At 39.4% G+C, this 23,161-nt stretch overlaps 1 protein-coding gene across 1 annotated transcript in view; it reads right to left on the bottom strand.

The window, feature by feature from the left end:
- The window catches only part of BTBD16 (BTB domain containing 16), a 107,029-nt gene that overhangs the window by 58,831 nt on the left and 25,037 nt on the right, over window positions 1-23,161 (bottom strand). The window contains exons 7-8 of the mRNA XM_069097406.1: window positions 10,715-10,784; window positions 7,148-7,278 (exon numbers count right to left, since the gene is read on the bottom strand). Coding sequence (XP_068953507.1) covers window positions 7,148-7,278; window positions 10,715-10,784 — 201 coding nt within the window. The remainder of the gene's footprint in view (window positions 1-7,147; window positions 7,279-10,714; window positions 10,785-23,161) is intronic.

Here is a 23,161-nt window from a genome sequence, read left to right as displayed (position 1 = left end):
GTGGCTGCACTCCATGACCACAAGCTCAAAAGGCTTGTGGAATGTTCAAGACCTGCCTCACCTCTCCAAACTCAAGTATCCTTAACCTACTGTGACTCTATAATCCATGGATTTAACTTAACTGTTCTTGAACTGATTCACATTTCCTTACTGTGGCTGATGTTCTCCTTATTTCTATTTTATCCTACACATGCCCATATATTCACTGCTCTATTAATACCTCTTTCATCTGCCACTTTTGGTGGCAATGGTGGATGGAAAGCCTGTGAAAAAATAAAATCTGTTTTCAGAAAGGACAGTGGAAATATTACCACCGTCTTATGCTATTTTTGGCAAGGGGAGGACTTGCTTTTGCTGGGTATCTGGTTTTTATGTCATCTGCTGGTGCATCTGGATTTGACCTTGGTAAGAAAAAAAAAACCATGTAATAACGTTAAAGCAGGAAGGAAAAATTCCTGCAGAGCTCAGTGCCGTGCTGGCCAATGGGAGAGGAATTTTTAAGATTTAAAGCATCAAGAAGCTGTCAAACGATCTGTTCTCTTTTGTGATCTAAATTAAAGTGCTCAAGTTTGACTTATGCAAATCTATAAGCTAAGGTTTGACAAGTCTCTCACCAAATAAACACATAAATTAAGATCTCATTTCAATTTGTATTGTGAAAGATAGTTATTTAAGCAAGACCTTCTGTTTTGGTTACTGTATTGGGAGGCAGCGGGTTTATGTGTGTATCTGGGATAGCCTCCATGGAGAAATGATGGCCTGCTAAGACAACACTAACATTGCTCTTTAAGAGAGAATTTGTTGAGGAAGAGATCTGACCTTGAGATCATAGAATGACAGGATCACAGATCAAGGTCTTAGAAACCATGTAGTCCAAATTCCTGCCTTTATAGATGAGGAGGTGAAATGACTTGCCCAAGGTCACACAAGTACTAAGTGTCAAAAATAGGATTTTAACTTGGGTCCTCTGACTCCGTCCACTGTACCCTTGTCCTCTAAGGGGAAAAAATATTGTCCAAGAGTAAATTTAATCCATATAGCAGTCATTCAGTATAAAGGGGGTGTGAAATTTGAAGATCTTCTCTGCTCTTTAATAGACCTAGGGGGGAGTTTGAAGACCTCCCCTGCTGTGAAGATAAACTCTGCCCCCTGATAGGCTGAATGTAGTCACATGGAACCTGTGATGGGAGGAGTTTGCTTAAGGAAAGCAGAGCCCCCAGGAAGCTGGTAGTCAGAGCTAGCCAGATTCTGGGAGAAGAGGATGCTCATTAAGGTTTGTGAGTAAATATTGATCTTGTTTGTGGGAAGTCTAAAGTATGGCATGGCTCTCAGTGTTATTACGGCTTCTGAATATCTTTGTTACTATGACGGAATCAGCTTACTGGTTTTGGGATTCGGTTTTCTGATGTCTAAATAAATCCTTCAGTTCTATCCTCTATCTGGAGAATCTGGTATATTTGCGATCAAATGTTGTGCGATTCTTATAGTCACGGTCTTTATTATGATCATGGGTGCTGTAAATATTGCATTGGTGCTACAAGGGGAAATCCCTAGGAGACTGAAACATAACTCTCCTCCAGTCCATATTCAGTCCCCATTTTATGTACAGCCCAATGGTAATAGTTTTCCCCGATGAATCAACATATGATCTCAAATGTGGGGTGTTTTAATATGTCTTAGTGACATCCTCACTAGGTCAAATTTGATAGTTTAAGATTGTGAGTTGGGGAAATGGCCTGTTTATATAATTAGGAGATAACATGCCAGGCAGTATGTGTATGTGTATATATATGCATGTGTGTGTCTATATGACTTTCTTTGGAATGGTCTAACCACAGGTGCTGGTCATAAAAATAGCATGTTAACATATTTTAGGCACATTATAGGACAGTGAATCCTGGCAAAATTCTCAACTGTACTATAAAGTGATGGCTGGGGAATATCTAGAAAGGAGAGCAGTAATCAAAAAGAATCTAAAAAGATGAAATTAATTTCATTTTAAAATTACTTTAAAATAGAATTCATATTAATATTTGACAGAATGAATGTAAAATCTTATATGAGATGAAATGGTGTCTAAGTAAGAGTTGATTTGAAAAAAGAATTATATGGGTTGGGTATCAATAGACTGCAAGGTCAAGATGAGTCAACAGGGGCTATGGTGACCAAGATAGTTAATGTGATTGGAAGGCTCCATTGACAGAGGCCTAAGGCCATAGATAGAGGTAAGTTTGTTGCTATATTCCGCTCTTATCAGAGTGCATTTCTGTCTAGGCCAAACCTTAACTCAGGTACCTCCTAAATTCCCCCAGTTAGTTACTTTTGCTTGCTTCAATTTCCTTGTATTGTATTTCTTTTTTCTTCCTTCCTTCCTTCCTTTCTTCTTTCCTTCCTTGCGAGGCAATTGCAGTTAAGTGATTTGCCCAGGGTCACATAGCTAGTAAGTATCAAATATCTAAGGCTGGATTTGAACTCAGGTCCTCCTAACTCCAAAGTCGATGCTCCATCTACTTCACCACCTAGTAGCCCCTCCCCTTGTACTATATTTCTAAACCTGTTATAGTCCACCTAGCAGAATGTAAGCTCCTTGAGGTCAAAGGCTACTTTGTAGCTCTGTGTCCCCAATACCTACCAAAGTATGTTAGTTTACAGTAGACACTTAATAAATGTTTATTGAACTGAATTAAATTCCCAATATCATAAGCATTTACTAAGCACCTATTATGTCGTTGCTGGTCAGTCATTTTTCAGTCATGTCCAACTCTCCATGACCCCATTTGGGGTTTTCTTGGCAAAGATACTGGAAAGGTTTGCCATTTCCTTCCCCAGCTTCATTTTACAGATGAGCTCACTGTAGAGAAGATGAGTCTTCCTGATTCCAAGCCCAACACTCCATCCACTTCACCACCTGGCCGTCCCATAAGTGCCTACTATAGCACTTTACAAATCTGATCCTGTAGGTGCAATTATTCTCATTTTACAGATGAGAAAACTAAGGCAGTGGTTAAATTACTTGCCCAGGGTCACACAGTTAGTAAATGTCTAAGGAAGATTTGAACTCAGGTCTTCCTGACTTCAGACCCAGCACTCTATCCACTGTGCCACCCAAGCTACCCCAAGGGCTGTTTCTAAACTGGAACCCACCCCGATGAGGGCAGCCAGGACACCAAAGGGAAAGTGGAACTGCATTGTCTGGAAATGAGGGATAAACATTAAAAGTCACATTAAAATCTCTTTCACATTTTTGAATGGATCCATAGTGAAGAGGTTTTAGATTTGGTCTGCTTGGACCCCAAAAGTAGAACTTGGAGAAATGAATTTGTAAAAAAAAAAAAAAACCCTCACTATAAAGTAAAATTTCTTATCGAGGAGAACTTTTGAAAAGCAGATTGGGTTGCTTCCAGGGGTGGTCGGCACCTACTTACTGGAGACCTGCAGGAAAATGCCAGATGACGTCTTGTTATGTTAGATTCTTATCTGGCTACAAGTTGACTGAGGGATCCTTTCCAACTCTTAGGTTCTATGACTTTGTGATATTACAGCTTTGCTTGGGTTTCTTCTGTGTAAAATCAGATATATAAAATTCAAACTTTTCTTGGGGGTGGGAGGATGGAGTAGGGAGAAGATATACACAGACAGTAATTAACAAATTACTATAGACATTTTAAATATTAAAATTTGTGTCTTCAGATATAGATAGATGATACATTTTATTGTTGATATTTAAAGTTAGTTTTATAAGAATTTCTTGCCAGGGATGAACCACCCCAGGTTGGAGAAGGAGTGGGTCAAGGCTGGACAATTAGTAGTGGGATATGACTGTGAGATGTCCCTGTACTTCTGGCAGGCTAGACAAGATAGGAAGACTCAATTTTAAATAATGACAATAATGTGAATATCTTTAAGGGTGCTTAGGAAATCAAGAGTCAAGTGATGGGATACATGGAGGTCTTCACCATCAAGCTGGATCTTTGGTTTCAAAATTAGTACTTCTAGTATATAAACACTACTTATTGAAACATGGAGGAAATGGTATTTTTTAATGGATGGTATTATTCTGGGATGATGCGAATAGTCTTTCATGGAGAATTAAGGACTGGGCAAAATGACATCTGGAGGGATTTTCTCTGGCCTTGTAATTCCATGAGAACTACAAGTTCCAGTGAGACATCTAAGAAAGAGGGTCACATAGGATTTGGGAATTTATACAGCAGAATAACCTAGAGGTGACCTCTCAGAAGAAAATTAACTTCAAACTGCTTGCCCAAGTAAACATGGGAAAAACCACTGGAGAAGAAGTTCCAGGAAACCATACATATTTTGTTTCAGGCTGTTTACAGAAAGGAGAATAACCGCCCCCCCCCCACCAAAAAAAGGAACAGAAGCCCATGCAATATGGAATGGGGGGAAAGAGGGAAGCCACATAGCCCTTATATGAGCTGAACAGGGCCAGACTAGGATTTAATGGAAAAATAGAGGGAGAGCCTCCCCAAGAACCCAACTAGCCCTTAACACCAAATACTAGTCACCAAAGGCCCAAGTAGTCCCCAAAGTATCTTGAGGGAATTTTGTGGGGTTGGGCACCCTGGCCCTCAGATGGAATAATATTAACATATTATATATGGGAATTTGGAGGGTTTGATCCAGCAGGAGGAGGGGGAGCAAGCATGGGAGCGAGCACATATCCCCAACCGTCTCTGCATGATCTAATGTGGAATCGGGTGGAGATTTCCAGTAAGGTACAGTGGAAAGAATGATGAGGCTTGGGGATGGACGATAGTATTCATATGGTTTACAAAATGCTTTACATTTAGTATCTCATTGGATCCTGTGAGGTAGGTGCAGATGAGGAAATTGAAGTAAACAGAAGTTAAGTGACTTACCCAAGGTCACACAGCTAATAAGTGTCTTGGGCAGGATTTTAACTCAGGCTCCAAGGCCAGCACTCTAACCCACTGTACCACCTGGCTCCTTCTGGGGGTTAACTGGAAGTTTTGGTTAGGTGAATGGATAGGAAATTTCCTCTCTAAGGCTCAGCACTTGGTATCTTCACACAAAGCCTCTTTTATCTCAGAAATTTCTCTTTATTAGAACAGACCTGCCTTTCTGGAATTAAGCCACATTTGCTCATTTTGCATCTGTACCAATTGGCCAAGTGAAGGCAAAGCCTTTATTAAGGGTCTACTATGTGTCAAGGCAACGTATACAAAAATATACAAATACAATACAAAATACAAATACAATACAAAAAAAAAGGCAAATACAGTTCCTGCCCTCAAAGAGCTTACTTTCTAATGGGGAGGGGCAACATCTAAATAAGTAAGTATATATAAGATCCTCAGGGGAGATACGAAGCAACCTCAGAGTAGAAGGCTCTAGCAGGGCAGGTAGACTGGGAAAAGTCTCCTGCAGAAAGTGAAATTTGAGCTAAGATCTGAAGGAAGCCAGTGAAACTAAAAGGTGGGACCTTACTTAGGAAATACAATATTTTTATCAAAGTGAGTCAATTACACATCCTTTTAAGAGCTGCTTAAAAATCTTTGCCCCCTGCCCTTTCTGATGACTCTTCACATTGCAACATTTCATAAACTAGGTCTTTGGAGATCGTCTGGATGAGGGCATGAGGATTTTGGTTGGTTATAAGCTTTGGTCATCTGGCTTTATCCTCCCACAGGGGCTGGCCACCCCAGCCCTAGCTCATTCAGGGAGAGGTGCTATTTACGTGAACACTAAAGTTAGTTTGTAGTAATTTTGGTACTCACTGTGCAGACAGAACTTTGGACCAGACAAAAGGAGAAAGGTGCCAGTTTACACAAGACAGTCACATCTACCCTAGTTCTGGAGACGAGACGCTAGACATTTCAGTTTCTTGGCCACTTTTCCACCCCTGCTATAATTTTGAAATTAATTCCTCATCCCACCTCCAGTTTTCTGGGTTACGGTCAAATGCTTCTCCTCTTCCCCCCACTCCTCTCCGCCCTTGGTCAAATACTACCAGGGTACGACAACACACTCTTTCCAAGGGAGTGGGAATGTTTTGAAAGTGCAAGGGATGACATGTTTATCTTTAATCCAACCATTTCAAAACATCTTTTTCTCTGCACCCAGACAGAGAGAGGATGATGTATTGAACAAAGTCATCTGCCAGCATTGGATTTGGGGTTCTGAGTTAGTGAGGTCTTATTTGATAACAAAGCATCCTACAGCAGAGAAGGAAGGAGGTATGCTCTGCCAAACTCATTCTCCATTAAAGACGAGAGTGACAACTAGCTGCCCTGTCCCTGAGAATCTGTCATTCTGGAATTGGAATTAATTAATGATATGACTCTTTAGAGCTGTTCTGTTGATTTTCATTGAGGTGATGTGAAGAAAACACTTATTTCAAATTTCACACCTAAAATTCTAGTAGGATCCCTAATGCAATTCAATTCTCACTTTCAAAATCCATCCCCCTTATAAATAGCATTCTTGGGGAATCTGAAGTATTTGATCCAAAAGGAGGAGGGGAAGCAATACCTGCAACTGTTTCTGCAAGACCTAATGTGGAATCAGGGGTAGAGATTTATAGTAAGGTGGAGTGGAAAGAATGATGTGCCTCTGGGACAGATCATAGAAAGAAGCCTCCCACATCCACCCCTTAGAGGAACTCCACAAAGGTTCCCAGATCTGCTTACTATCTGAGTAACTTTGGACTAGTCACTTAACCTCTCTGTTCCTCAGTTTCTCCATCTGTAAAATGAAAGTGGTAGACCAGATAATCTATAAAGGCCCTTCCTGCTTGGGATCTATGATCATGGCCATGACTGTGATCTGTTCCATCTTCCCTTTCCCCTCATCTACACAGAGGGGAAATATGGTCTGGGGCATAAAAAGGAGAACAGCATATCTTTCCCTTTATAACACTGGAAGCAAGACTGTAAGAGATGCCCACATGACCTGCTACTTCATCCTCTGCCCCGGGGAATCCTAAAGCTTTTAGGGAATGAGACTGAGGGTGCCAATACTAGAAACTCCTAAAAAAACAAAACTCAACTCTCTTTCCCCCTTCTTTCACCATCCACTCTCCAGCTCTGCTGTATTTCCATCCCCCTCCCAAGCCTTCAATCCTCAGTCAAAGGAGACAGTCACTGAGGGGTCACCCACTGACCTGTGGGACTTGAGCACTTTCTGCAGTAGCTCTTGTGGTATTGTCCGGAGGGAAATCTGCCTCCCGATCAGGGGAACCAAGTTCATTTCTAGCCACTTCTCGCAGGCAGTGATCAGTAATTCTTCCTTGTACTGATTGAGATGGAAAAAAATTGGATTTGCCAAGGCACTTATGAGCTCTGGGCACCATCTCGTGGTGAGACCTAGTATTTACCAAACCACTGAAAAACAGGTGTTTTGTAAAACTGTAGCCTGGTATGGAGCTCACTGACCACACAGGTGACGTTTATTTTTTTCAATTAACAAGCACTTTATTTTCTCTCCCTCTTACCTCCCCCACAAGGAAAAGAAAGAAAACCAAGCTCTTATGAGAAATCTGCATAGTCCCGCAAGTAATGACATTACAAAAGATAAAAAAGGATAGAATAACTAAGGTAATTCAATATTTGAGATGGTTCTTTTGTAAGTTCTGTACATGATAGGGAGTATAGGAGAAAGATAGAAAGGTCTGTTATTTCAACAAGGTTTCAATGGGACTTCAGAGATCATCTAAACAAAATCCTTCCTTTTACAGTTGAGTAAACTGAGACCCAGAAGAAGATCACACAGCTAGTAGGCAGCAAAGTCTGAATGCAAATCCAGGTCCTCTGATTCCCAATACCAGCATTTTCACTGTACCCAAGAGAAATTAGGTCATCTGTTCTGGGTATCTAATTATCTCTAAGGAATGTTCTTTAAATGGCTTTCTGCTTCAGTATTTATCTAAAAATTGGGGTTGACTGTAATTCCTGCCACCTGTTTCTTTCATGGGGTGGGGTCCACAAGATTCTAGATGAGAAATAGTAGGTAACCAGCATTGTCCTAGATGTTCAGTTGAGGGTTTTCACAATTAGGAGAAAAGCTAGTCCTTTTGAGAAGGCATGCATTCAGAAATATGCTGGTAATTATTTAATAAGAGTTCTCTGAAAACTGTACATATAACACACTTTTAAGTCTAATCTGAATTTTTTTTTTTACATTTTCTCCATTGCTTTTTAAAGTCTAGGCAATCAGCAAAACAATACATCAAATCCTGATTTGATATTTAAGATTTATTATTAAATTATTAATTACATTATTATATATAAAATATATTAATTAATTATAAAAATATTAATATTTAATTATTTCAGAGTCATAAATGCTCATGCTGAAAATTTAACAACCAGCTCTCCTAAGCCAGTATGAGCTCGCTCCAGCACACCCCTGGATATATGGAATTTGAAAGATCCACCAAAAATATCTCCCCTATTAGCTTCATTGGCTATCTGACATTCCCACCAGTCAGGATCACTCCCATTTTGGTTAAGGCAGTGTGTACCCTGCAGTAGGGATGAAATAACAGCTGACATGTATGTTGCATCTTTTGTTTTAAAGTCTTTTACAAATACCATTTCACTTGATCCTCACAACCACCATTGCAAGTCTAAACAGTCAGCAAAACAATACATTAAATCCTGATCTGTAGTATTTACTGATTTTGGAGCTATAAATGCTCATGCTGAAAATTTAACAACCAGCTTTCCTGAGCTAGTATGAGCTGGCTCCAGCATTTCAGATGTTAATTGCATCTCTCTGTATGTTTCTGCAGTTTTTCTTCATCTTATGTTCTACATATATTGAACAAAGTCATCTGCTAGCATTGGGTCTTGGGTTCTGAGTTAGTGAGGTCTTATTTGATAACAAAACATCCTACAGCAGAGAGGGAAGGAGGTATGCTCTGCCAAAATCATTCTCCATTAAAGAAGAGAGTGACATCTAGCTGCCCTGTCCTTGAGAATCTGCCATTCTGAAATTGGAATTAACTAATGATATGACTCTTTAGAGTTGTTCTGCTGGTGATAAAAAAAATCTGAATGAGGAGACTAAAGGTCATGGAGGTAAAATATCTTAATGAGCTCATGAATGGCAGAGCTGGAATTCAAACCCAGGTCTGCTGACTCTAAGTCTAGAGATCTTTCCATTAGTATCTTAATAGTGGTGTACTGGGGGCGGCCAGGTAGCACAGTGAGTAAGAGCACCAGCTCCAGTGCTGGGATGACCTGGGGATCAAATCCCAGGCTGAGACACTTAGCACCCACCCAGAAACACCTGGCCGTGTAACCTTGAGCAAGTTACTTAACCCCAATTACTTAGGGGCGGCCAGGTGGCTCACTGAGTAAGAACACCGGCTCCAGTGTTGGGATGACCTGGGGATCAAATCTGGGCCCAGATACTCAGCACCATCCCCAGAAATAACTGGCCATGTAACCTTGAGCAAGTTACTGAACTCCAATTGCTTAAAAAAAAATAGTGATGTGCTGCTAAATGTTTAATAATTGGCTCTCCAAAAGCCAATGTCCATACAGCGAGAATTTTACAATCAACCCTCATGTGTTGGTTATGAGCGGGTCAGTCTACTCCTGAATATATTAGTTTATCAAATTAATTAGCCTCTGAGGACAGGGTTCAGAGGGTGTGGGGCAGAGAAAAGATAAAAGTTTTAAAGGAAGCATGGATTGGAAATGTTTAGAGAATGAAGGATTTGGGAGTCTATTTTGGGATGACAACTTGAAAATCCTAGGAGGAAGAAGTGTTCTGAGAGGAAGGGATGAAACTGTAAGAGAGAGAGGCTCTGTAGATAGATTTTCCCTATTTGGAAATAACCTTGGACTCTAGAAATCTAGAGATCTGAGTCTGAGCCCTACTGATAACACTGTGTGTCCTTGGGAAAGTTGCTGCCCCTTCTGCATCTCAATTTTCTCAAATGTAAGAATAGTGGATTGAACTAGATGATCTAATATCGTTCCCACTATAACATTCTTTGAGTTCCGAAATGATCCAATAAGATCTTGACAACTTAGAATGGACAGACTCTAAGATGAAAATTAATAAGGACAACTAGAAAGTTCTACTAAATGGCTCCAAAAATCAGCTGCAAAATCAGGGGAAATTAGATAAGTTGATTTGGAAAATAAAAACTGATATGGACCAACAGGGTAACACAGTATCTAAAATGAGGGAGGTGAGAGTCCTGTTGTACTCAGTCTTAGACCTTGTCTGCAGTGATTTGTTCTGTTTGGATGGTAGAGGAGATTATGATTCAAGAATGGGGTGAACTAGACAACCTCTAAGGTCATTTCCAACTTTTCAATGTTGGAACGTTTTTGTTGTTGCTTTTGTTCAGTAATTTGAGTCATGTCGGACTCTTCATGACCCCATCTGGGTTTTCTTGGCAAAAATACTGGAGCGGTTTGCTATTTCCTTCTCCATCTCATTTTACAGATGAGGAACTGAGGCAAACAAGTGACTTGCCCAGGGTCACACAGCTAGGAAGTGTCTGAGGTCAGATTTAAACTCAGAAAGATGAGTCTTCCTGATTCTAGGCTCAGCACTCTATCAACTGTGCCACAGAGCTTCCCTCTTATTTATGCATGTATCAGATGCTAAACGGAAACACATGCATTGGCTATTTGAATATTGAGCAGAGCTAATGCTACAAGTAAGAAAAGCTGAGTCCCCTATGTGGTAGGTCACCAGCATGAGTTACCTTGCAGGCAGCCAAGTAATAGGTCTGAATGGTACAAGGAGAAATTCCATCCTTCATCAAGGACACACACCTAGAAAGAGAGAATCAAGAGTGTTTCTATTATAAAAGATTGCTGGAATGACAATCAAGTGTCATGATTTAATTTTTTTTTTTCTTTTTGGGGGGGGAAAGGGCGGGGAATTGGGGTTTAATGACTTGCCCAAGGTCACACAGCTAATAAGTGTTAAGTGTCTGAGGCTGGATTTGAACTCAGGTGCTCTATTCACTGTGCCACCTTAGCTGCGCCAATTAAAATTTTTTTAAAAGTTGATACAGCATGGTGTGGTGGATAAAGAGGCAGCCTTGGAGTCAAGATGACCTGGGTTCAAATATTACCTATGAAACATACTGACTGTCCTCTTAACATCCCTGGAAACATTCTAAGAACATAAGACATAGAAAACTGCAGATACATATAGATGGATGCAATTAACATTCTGGACAGGTTGGTAGTAGAAAAGGTAGCACGTAGATAGGAAGACCAAAGTTCAAATCTAACCTCAAACACTTACTAGTTGTATGACTCTGGATAAATCACTTAAACTTTGCCTCAGTTTCCTCATCTATGAAATGGGGATAATAATATCACCCTGCCTCCCAGCATTGTTGTGATGACAAAATGAGGTAACATATGTAAAAGTGTTTTGCAAACCTTAAAGCACTATGTAAATGCTATGCATTTCTCACTGGAAATTCTCCACACCAATGAAATCACAGGTATGGATCCCCTCAGAAAATAGAAGAGGGATGACCATGACATCTTGGGCAAGTCACCTTACATTTCTCTAATTCTGTTTCTGTCTCTAGAGATGGCATGATAAATTTCATCAAAGGAAGGTAATAGATATGAAAATGCTGAGCTCTTTGGAGGACTCTGGCTGGAAAAATGCCAGCCTTTGTAACTGCTATAATCTTGATTGCTAGTTAAGAGAGATAGTACTCTGTCCTGCAAGGGGCACAGACCTTCTTAGAATCAGAAGACCTGAATTCAAGATTTATACACCATGTGACCAAAAGCAAGTCATGTGGCTTGAGCCTCAGTTTTTTCATCAGTGAAATCGAGATCTTGATACTTGCCCTACCTACCTCACAGACAGAGCCTTCTTTGATGTTCTGAAGCATCTGGGATCTCATCAATGTAGGTCCTCCCTCCAGTGGTGCACAAGCCATCCATGCCTTTTCATGCTGTCAGTCTTGCCCACATCTGCTCAGAAATCTTCCCACCCAATGTGCTGGGGACCTTCCTCAGCATCTCTTTGCATTTGGCAGAGACCAGCAAAACATATATGTTCATTATTCTTTCTTCCTGCTCTACATCCATGCCACTTCTTTTTCCCATCTCATTGATGACATCCTTAATTCTACTTCTTCTGAGTCATTCTTCATTGCTAATATGTGCAGTACATTCTTGACCACCATATACATTTATATTATCCTTTTGGTGAACCATAACTTTAATGTAATATCTTCTTACTTTTAGACACACAATAGAATCAATTCTTCTGGCTCTTTGATTTATGTCCCTGAGGAGTACAAGTGAACCATCCTTCCATTTGGTTCCACTGTCCTTTTGTCCTCTGGTTTCATTTATAGCAACAATATCAAGACTGATTTTATTCAGCTCCTCCAATAAAATGTTCACTTATTTTACAGAAGGGGAAACTGAGTCTCAGAAAGGTAAAGCAACCTGCTCAAGGTCCTGAATAAATACTGCCAGAATTCCGATCCACATTCTCCACCTCTTAGTCCAGTTCTCCTTTTACCATATCACCCCATTTTTACAGTATAGTAATAAGGAAAGAAATTTATAAGCTCTAAAATTCTATGTAAATATAAATAAGTATGAATCACTCATATACATTCTAGAAAACATAAGGCAAAATAGGAATATTTACACATGAGAAGTTAATTTAACTCTTTATAAAGAGATTAAATGAATTCCTCTCTTTATACATATTATTTTATGTGTTCTTCTGACAATGCTATGAAATAAGCAAGGTGAGCAATAGTATACCTGTCTTACATTTGGAGAAACTCAAGATTGAGGAGGTTAAGGGACTTGTCTAGGTTCATGTGGCAAGTAGCAAGACTAGTATTATAAGACAAGTATAGACACTTAAGACATCTAATGCTCTGGACACCACATCACTTGAGAGTACCCAAATGGTAAAAACATTGGATGACTATTGAGAGCTTTAGATTCCAATGACATTTTTAAGTAAAGAAAAAGAAATCCATCCTAGATGCTCTGGCAGATAAAAAACCCAACATTATTCTGTCCTTTCACAAAAGAAGTAGAATTGCCACACTTAGGCAGTTTTCTTATCTTATCCTGCTTGGTTAACCACCTGAGAGCAGTCACTAGTTCATCCAAAGATAACAAAATATAAGCAAAAGAGCAGAAAATAAGCCATCAGTGGCATTGCAGTTTCTAGGAGCGTTCTACAAAGCAGAGTGATTTGTTTGAGCTTTGTTTGTAACAGTAGCTCTCATGGATTCATGGCCTCTTCCCCAGCCCATCCCAATTTTCTAAGCTTACAAGAAATCAGATAGCAAAAGAAGTCATTTTATTATTGAAAGAAGTCAATTTATGAAAGACATAATGAATTCATGCTTTACACAAAAGAGTATAATATAAGGAATTTATTATCTCCAAACTGTACATCTTCAATATTTATATATAAGGAATTTATTGCCTTCAAACTGTATGTCTTCTATATTTGTATGCATCCGTTAACGTCAATGAGGGTCCTCAGGTGAATGGTGAAGTTGGTGAAGCTTGAAACCCAATTACATCTGCTTATTTTGTTTAGCTTTATCTGTGTCTCCCCAAAAATACTCCATAGGGAGTCTGGCCAACAGGCTAGAGACTTTCTTTTGGATCTTTTAACATTATATGAGTACCAACGAAGGGTTTAGATTGGCTGTAAGTTAATCTTCACATTCAATTCATGGCTGGTTCACCTGGACCAGTTTGTTTGCAAAACTAAATAAATGCCACTTCGATGATACTTTATGGCACCTCTTGAACATGTGGTAATCTGCTATAATTTATTTATACCCAGCTTAAGTCTCTCCATTGCCTTTTTGCATCACCCACAACTTTGATTCTTTAGATAATGTTTGATAATCCATAACCATATAGCATTGCCAAAAGAATTTGATGTTAAAAGCTAGGTTTTTGTTTCAGGGGCAGTTTGGAACTGTTGACAGTGTTATGCAATTTCCCAAATGTAAGTCAATCTACTCTCTTCCTCCTACTCAAGTCTAGGTCCTGCACACTGCCCATCAACAGTATGTGTTCAGGGCACATGTACTTATCACCAATTCATTGCACTGTCTACCCAGATTCATATAATACATAGTTCGGAAAACTGACATTACACATTGTTCTTTTTCTGGGGACTATTACATGAAATTATTTTGAGTGGTTGCATATTTCACTTGATATGTTCTATAATATTTCAGGGCTACCAGCCCAGTGTTATCCACATAAAAGAACTCAGGAGAACTTTTTCACCTATTAGAAATATTTTTTAAAAATTTGAACTCTATAGTAGACATCCTCCTTGAAGAGCTGAACAGCTTAGGTGAACATATATCTTCCTGTTTTCTGTATCATTTGACATAGTCAGAAGAATGTAAGATCAATCAAAAAATATTTATCAAGCACTGAAAATACAGACAAAAGTGAAACAGTCCTCATCCTTAAGGAATGTATAGCCTAGTGAATGTATATATGTGTGTGTGTATTCTATATATGCACACATATGTACTTATATGTGTGTACATATATGCATACATATATATTTTACATATACACACATATACAAACACACACATATCTATTGGGCATTTAGGTGGTACCATGGATAGAATGCCAGACCTGGAATCAGGAAGACTCATCTTTCTGAGTTAAAATCTGGCCTCAGACACTTGTTAACTGTATGACCCTGGGCAAGTCACTTAACCCCTTTTGCTTCAGTTTCCTCATCTGTAAAATGAGCTGGAGAAGCAAACCACTCAAGTATCTTTGGCAAGAAAACCCCAAATAGGGTCATGGAGAGCCAGACACAACTGAAAATGACTGAGCATATCTGTCTATATGGATGTACACATACATATATTTACATGTCTATATGTACAAAATTTATGTAATAATTTTGGTAGGTGAAGTACTAGCAACTAGTATTTGGAAAGGCATAGAGTATGATGAACCACTTGAGCTGAACTATACATCACTTACTTAATATTGATAGAGGATTGTTAAGCAGTGATTTCTTGTTGAGAAGTCTTTGAAGAAATCTTGTATGATTTTAACATATGCACGTAAGATACCTTTTTGGAAGAAAGCCTATGTGAATGCATTTCATTCTGCTGATCAAATACTTTAAAAATAATAAACAAACAATAAACAGAAGGATCTGCACAGATGTGATCTGCTGTAGAATATCATTTGTGCAAATTTGCCTGTTTCGCTCTCTTTTCATTAAGGATACCCTCAATTTTTATAAAGATTATTCAAATAAATTTTATGCGTATAAAAATAGGCATGCAGGTAGGTAATTGATTACTTTTCCCCCAAATGATTTTGTGACTTCCTTTCTTTGGAATATCTTGATAATCTATGCTTCAATGTTTTCAAAACTGGGTTGCCTCTGGTGTGAATTTCCTCTGTATATACATGTTTAAGTCCAGTCCCTCTTCCCTTTGTCTTTAGAGCCACTTCCACTTCTTCATGAAATCCAAATATGGTGGTCACGCTGTCATTAGTAAAAAAAAAAAATAGTCTGTTATAGAACTTCTTGAATTGTCACCTATTTATTGATCTTCTTCAAGTTTCATCTTTAAATGTTCTTCAGATGATCTGATTAAGCGAATTTCATACTAAGCTATCTGCAAAACTCTTTTTCCTCCTTTTGCTTCTCATTGTTTTGTGAGACAATACTGCTCAGAATCTCCTATTACCCTCCTCTGTAAAGATTTGCAAACCAGTTGGGGTTTTCTTCCCTAAATTTAGTTTTCCTATATCAGGATTGCCCTTGACTTTCCACTGAGGTGGGATATCAAGTGTTTACTGGTTAAGGTGGTTTCATGACTTTTCTGCCATCTTGTAAGAGTCATTCTATATCCATGACGCATCTCTGTAACACATTGTGACATTCCATATCAATATATTTTCCTCATTCCATTTCCATTTCACATTTTTTACCCTTAGGGGTTTATTTGAACAGGTTAGGTTGGAACTATCACTATTATATGGTGCATCCCCTTTATATCTTATTCATAATTCCAAATTGGCATTGATTTTAATCTTCATATGAACAAATTGAGTGTTTGGTTGCACTTCTCATTGTTCAGGTCATTTTGGTCATGTCTCATTCTCCATGACCCCATTTGGGGTTTTCTCAGCAGAGATACCTGAGTGGTTTGTCATTTCCTTCTCCAGTTCATTTTATAGATGAGGAAACCAAGTCACACAGAGTTAAGTGACTCGTCTGGGGTTACAGTGTTTGAGGCCAGACTTGAAATCAGGAAGTTGAGTCTTCTAACTTCAGGTCTGGCACTCTGCCCACCATGTCACCTAACTGCCATAACACAAAAAAACTAATTCAATGTCTATAGTTACTACATTAGCAATTTTTTTAATAATAGTCTTTTTATTATTTTTTTTTTTGCTTTTTGGAGGGGGGAAGGCAGGGCAATTGGGGTTAAGTGACTTGCCCAGGGTCACATGGCTAGTAAGTGTTAAGTGTCTTAAGTGTTAAGAGGCCAGATTTGAACTCAGATCCTCCTGACTCCAGGGTCCATGCTCTATTCACTGTGCGACCTAGCCACCACGACTACATTAGCAATTGTTCATTTCTCTCTGTTGAAGAAATTTTGTTAAGTTGACACAAAAAGGAAAATTACTCATGTTGGAAGGTGTAATGGGAAGGAAAATTTGAAGATCTTCCCTGCCCCTTAATAGACCTAGGGGGGAGTTTGAAGACCTCTCCTACTTTGAAAGTAAACTCTGCCCCCTGATAGGCTGAATGTAATCACATGGAGCCTGTGATGGAGGGAATTTGCTGAAGGGTGCAGCAGAGCCCACAGGAAGCTAGTCAGAGCTAGTGAGATGGTGGGAGAGAGAGGGTGCTCAGGCAAGGAGTCGGATAGGCTTGTGAGTAGATGTTGATCTTGTATTGGTTTGTGGAAAGGCTGAAGGATGCTGTGGCTCTAAGCGTTATTATGACTTCTGAATATCTTTGGTACTATGATGGAATAGACTTACTGGTTTTGGAATTCGATTTTCTGGTGTCTAAATAAATGCTTCAGTTCTATCCTCTGTCTAGAGAGTTTGGTATATTTTGCAATCAAACGTCACGTGATACTTATAGTCACAGTCTTTATCGTGATCGTGGGTGGTGTAAATATTGCATTGACGATACAGAAGGGCTGAAAGCAAATAGGCACATTGAAGTACCATTGGTAGGGCCATGAATTGGGAGGATCATTCTGGAAGGCAATGTGAAACTATGACCATAAAACTACTAAGGTGTGTATATATACCTTGTGAGTCAGCAATATCATTATTAGGTCCATTACCCCATAAAGAAATTAAGGAGGAAAATGACCCATATATACAAAAATATTTATAACAACTCTTTTTATGGTGGTAAAAAACTGGAAATTAGGGGGATTCCTATCACTTGTGGAATGGCTGAACAAAGCATAATCTATGAATGGAATGGAATGCTGATGACCTAAGAAATGAAGAAATAGACCATTTCAGACAAAATATGGATTATGGACTGATTCAGAGTCAATTGAACAAACTAGGAGAACAATTTATTCAGAGACCTGAGCCTTCTGATTAACATAATGACCAACCATGATGCCAAAGGACCTCTCTCTCTCTCTCTCTCTCTCTCTCTCTCTTGTTATAAGAGATCTTAGACATAGACCAAACCTAAATTTTGTTTTAGAAATTTTCCCCAGAATCTTATTCTGGGTGGAAATGTAATGAGTGAGAGACAATGAGAATAAAAGCTTAGCACCTCTCTTTAGAGGTTAGTCTTTTTTTGAGGCTGAAACCTGGTCCACGTGAACCCTGAGATGGGCCTTCGTAGTAGAAAATAGGAACCTAGATTCTTAACACATTCCTACTATTAGGGCGGCTAGGAGGTGCAGTGAATAGAACACCGATCCTGGAGTCAGGAGGACCTGAGTTCAAATCCGGCCTCAGACACTTAACACAAAAACTAGCTGTGTGACCTTGGGCAAGTCACTTAACCCCAATTGCCTTCCCAAAAAAAGGCAAAAAAAAAAATACATTCCTACTATTGAGGTCCCTGTGGTGGCAGCTAGGTGGCACAGTGGATAGAGTACTGTCCTTGGAATCAGGAGGACCTGAGTTCAAATCTAGCCTGAGACTAGCTGTGTGACCCTGGGCAAGTTACTTTACCTTTGGCTGCCTCGGTTTTCTCTTCTGTAAATTGGGGATAATAATGGCACCTACATCCTAGAGTCATTATGAGGAGTGAATGAGACAATATTTGCAAAGCATTTAGCACAGTTCCTGGCACACAGTTGGCACTTAATAAACGTTTGTTTTCCTTGCTTCATTCCATCCTTCCAACTCTAAGATTCTGTGACTCCTCTTCCATGTAATCTCCTCATCTATAAAATGAGGGAGCTATACTATATAATCTCTAAGGCCCCTTTGGACTCCAGATTATTTAATACCATGATTCTATGTCATCACTGTACCAGATAGAGAGGTGTGGTTGGGCTGGAGTTCAGCTGAAAGTGATCTGAGGGTGTCAGCAGAAAACTGAACTCTGGGCCACCAGGGGGCGCTATAGTGCATAGTGTGCTGGGCGTGAAAGTCAGGAAGACTCATCTCCCTGAGTTCAAATGTGGTCTCACATCACACACTTACTAGCTGTGTGACTCTGGACAAGTCACTTATCTTAGTTTGCATTAAGAGATGTTCAATTGGAGCGGCCAGGTAGCACAATGAGTAAGAGCACTGGTCCCAGTGTCGGGATGACCTGGGGATCGAATCCGGGCTCAGATACTTAGCACCACACCCAGAAATAACTGGCCGTGTAACCTTGAGCAAGTTACTTAACCCCAGTTGCTTAAATTAAAAAAAAAAAAGAAAAAGAGATGTTCAATGTATAAGAGGAGGAGGTCATAGTCTATATACAGAATGGAGCCAAACTCAAATAGGAATAGATCTCCACCTCAGCATGTTGACTTAGAAAACCTCAAATCAACATTATCTATGTCTCAATGTATTTTTATTTATTTCCCAATTTACTTTATTTAATTTTATTTATTTCTCGATTATTTGGGAATATTTATTCAGAAATAAATTATTTATTTATTTTAATTCCCAATTCCCAACATTTTCCAATTACAATTTTTTTTTTTTTTGCTTTTTGGAGGGCAATTGGGGTTAAGTGACTTGCCCAAAGTCACATGGCTAAAAAGTGTGTCAAGTGTCTGAGGCCAGATTTGAACTCAGGTCCTCCTGACTCCAGGGCCAGTGCTCTATTCACTGCACCACCTAATCTCCCTTTCTCCCCTCCCCCACCCCACCCATTACAATTTAATGTGGTTGGATCACACTAGAGAATTTTGTGAGCCTTGGGGCCATGAGTTTGACCCTACTGGACATTATACCCTAGTCAGATCACATTTGGGACTACTATGTTCATGTCTAGACACCACAATTTAGGGAGAACATTTGATAAGATAGTGTTCAGAAATGAACAATCAAGATGGTTAGTGGCTACCATGATATTGGTTGAAGGAATTGAAGATATTTCTTGCCAAAGAGGTTGGGGTGTGGATGGAAGGAGGTAGGGGTCAGGGATAAAGGATTGTCCTGTACAAGAGAGATTGGACTTGTTAGGCCTTGCTCTAGCACTAACTAGGAATAATGGGTGGATGTTACAAAAAGGCAAATTTTAACTTGACATAAGGAAAAACTTACTAATGATCAAAGCTATCAAAAAGTAGAATAAATGGCCTGAGTAGGCAATGGATTCACCTCCCTTCTCAGGCTCTTGTCAGGGCCATTTTGAGGGAATGCTTCTTCAGGTGCAGCTTGGAACAGATGATCTCTTGAGGTCCCTTCCAAACCTAATTAAGAGTCTATGACTTGAGGGGCACGGCACACCCTGCAGCTTTGTGTCCATATGTAGCCTTCTAGGTCCTTGGGTGTAACTTTTTCACTGAGTCCAAGTTTTACAAAACAAATCCTTTTATTAAGGAGGCCCCTCACATGGGGCCTCAAGGCCACAGGTTCCCCATCCCTAGTCTATGATTTGATGGCCTAAATTCAAATTCTGACCATGCCTCTCACTTAAACCTATGTGATCCTGTCAAATTGTTTAATCTCTCTGGGTCTGTTTCCTCATCTATAAAATGAACAGAACTAGACCCAGTAATCTTTGACGTTGCTTCCAGCTTTAAATATTAGAAGCCCTTGACAACTTCAGCAATTTTCTTTTCAGTTGTTATGATGTCAGCCATGATTCTCCTAGGTTTCTAACTTCACTAACCATTTTCTACCCTCTCCCTATTAAGTCACTAAACTCTTTGGCTTGATTGTCTTACAAACAGTCAAAAATAGAAGAGGCATGTTTTTCACTACTTTATGGTGAAAGAAACATCTCCTTAGTATCAGGAGATAGGGGTTATAGTATCATTACTGTTAGTTACTAACTTCATGACCTTGAGCAAGTCACTTAACCACTTTGGGCTCCAATCTCCTCAAATGGCATTTGAGAATAAAAATGTTTGTAGCATTCATTTCACTGGATTGCTGTGAGGACCAACTTAATTAATTATATAAAGTCCTTCATAATTGTAAGATGCTACACAAATATGAACTGTTATTGTTACAAATAATGTTCTACCTAGATTGTCACCTTCTTGATTGCAATGTCTGTGCCTTTCTATAAGCATAGAAGGGGGCTGCATGGATTTTATGTCCCCTGGGATCTTTCACAATTATATAGGCTCACATTGATAGAGAGAGAGACAGGGCAATAGGAAGACTGCCATGATGACCTCTGATGTTTTCCTAGCCCTAACATTCTGACTCAAAAATAAAGGAACCTAAACAGCCTTAAAAACATTTTCCCTGGGACATGTGTGTTTAAATGTCATCCAGCTATTTATCTAGCCAAGAGAGCAAGAGGCCAACTCCCATGTCGCTGGATGAATCACTGGACTGACACCTAGTAACCTCTATCATAGCTGCTTCATAAACTGGATACCTAAGCTGCACTGCAATCAGACCCAAGAGGATGCAGAATAAACTTTTGCATTTGGGGACCTCTAAGGTACCTTTCAATTAGATTACTCTGCGACTCCAAGATTATATAGGAAGGACCAAGGGGATCATCTCCTTTCAACCTCTTGGGCTTGCTGCTGTCAGATTTCTTCCTAATTCCCTGCATCATCAGATTTCCCAAAAAAAGGCAAAACACAGCTCACCTCTTGGCCCATGTCTGCTCCTTCTCTCTAACTTTAAGCTATTCTTACTATCAATTGACTGTCATGATCCTAGCTAGTGTCAAATTTGCCCAAATCTTAGGCAAATCATTTCACTTCTGTGGACCTTAATTGGACCATATAATTTATAATGTTCCCTCCTATTTTAAAAGTGAAAAAAAAATCTGGGGCCGGGGTGGAGGAGAAGGGGAGAAATCCATATGAAGATCATGTGGTGAAAGGTACAGGGAAACAAACCTTGAAATTTAGATATACTCTCAAATTTTAGTTCAAGGTTAGGAATGATTAGTCAAAAGATAACAGACATAAGTCTTCCTGATTCCAAGCCAAGTGTTCTACCCACTGTGCCACCTAGCTGCCCCTCTACTGAGTATAGTGGTGATTTAAAACAATACAAAGCAAAAATACCACTTAAATCCTACAATGTACAGAATATTGAAGAGGGCAGGCAAGCATAGCTCTTACCCTTGAGAATTTTAGAGCCTAGATGAAGAGACCAATCACAGATGGAAAAGTCAGCAATTTCCTATAAAATTGAGATACTCGCCATTTAAGTATCCTGATCTATATCTTGCCACTGGACCCAGATGGCTCCAGAGGAGAAAGTGAGGCTGGCGATTTTGCACAATCCTCCCTCACTTAAATCCAATTCACCTTTAAGTGATGGCATCGCCTTCCTGATGTCATTGTCCTCTTCGAAAATGAAGGACAAACAACATCAATCTGAGAAAATGGCAGAATAGGGAAGGGAAAGAGGCCATACTGAGAAGAGATAAAATGTCATTCACAGCAATTTTGGATGTTTCATATGTGTGTATATGCATACATTATACACAATCCCCATACATACATGCATGCATGTATAATACCATACATATATACTTATGCATATGTATACACACTTATGAATTACCTCTTTGCCAAACTACTTGCAATCACCAACTACTTTAAGGTTATTGTATGAAGAATGGGGGTTAGAATCATGGATATGCAAGGAACTCTTCACACCACAGATTCTTAAAACACCACTTTTCCAATTGCTTTCATACACATCTCTTTTTATCTTCAATAAGCCCTTGTAACAGTTTGGATAGAAATGATTAACCCCATATATAGACAAAAAACATTATAGCCTAGAGAAATCAGATTCACATAATCAGTCAATGGCAGAACCGAGCAAGATCCTAGGGCTGGTGTTTCCCGTACCAGGCTCTTTCAATTACAACTCAATGACTTTGCACACAAACTATAAATAACATCTCTGCCTTCCTGTCTGAAAACACTCTGGCCACATTTCAAATGGCATTTAGATACAAACTGACTTGAATGCTATCTCCTTATAACCACACTTTAAATGGATCAAGCCTCTTAAATAAATGTTTAATAGTAATAGCTGGTATTTAGATAGCCCTTTACGGTTTGCAAAGCTCAAGGTCACACTGATAGTAAAAGTATTCCAGGCCAGATTTGAACCCATCTTTCTGATTCCATGTCCAGAGTTCTTAATCACTATACCACCTAGCTGCCTAATGAATTGAATTCAGATCTAAAAAATCTCTGACTTCTTTCTGGGTAGAGATTATTGGCAGCAGAATTCACCAGGTAGTGTTTAAAAGGATCAAGTATTCAGGTCGTTGGTCAATTCACTTGAAGATATCCTCTTCCTTTCCAGCCTCCGTCTAATTCCATCTGCATTGTCAACAGCTGGAAGTGTGACCCTCAGAGTCTTGTTGTAAGTGTGCCATTTGGGATTCCTAAATAGGGAGGGTTAATAAGTGACAGGGAGGAAGTCATAGCATCTTGTGTGAAGAGCTGGCCCCACAGTCAAAAAGACTTGGGTTTGAGACCCACCTCTTACACATACTTAGCTGTGTGACCATTGGCTCACCAACA

Source organism: Petaurus breviceps, unplaced genomic scaffold (assembly GCF_028583685.1).
Source record: "Petaurus breviceps papuanus isolate PSGF00001 unplaced genomic scaffold, PetGlider_PUasm1.0 37, whole genome shotgun sequence".
Taxonomy (NCBI): domain Eukaryota; kingdom Metazoa; phylum Chordata; class Mammalia; order Diprotodontia; family Petauridae; genus Petaurus; species Petaurus breviceps.
Note: the sequence above shows the minus strand (reverse complement) of the source record. Positions and strands in the feature narration are given on the sequence as shown.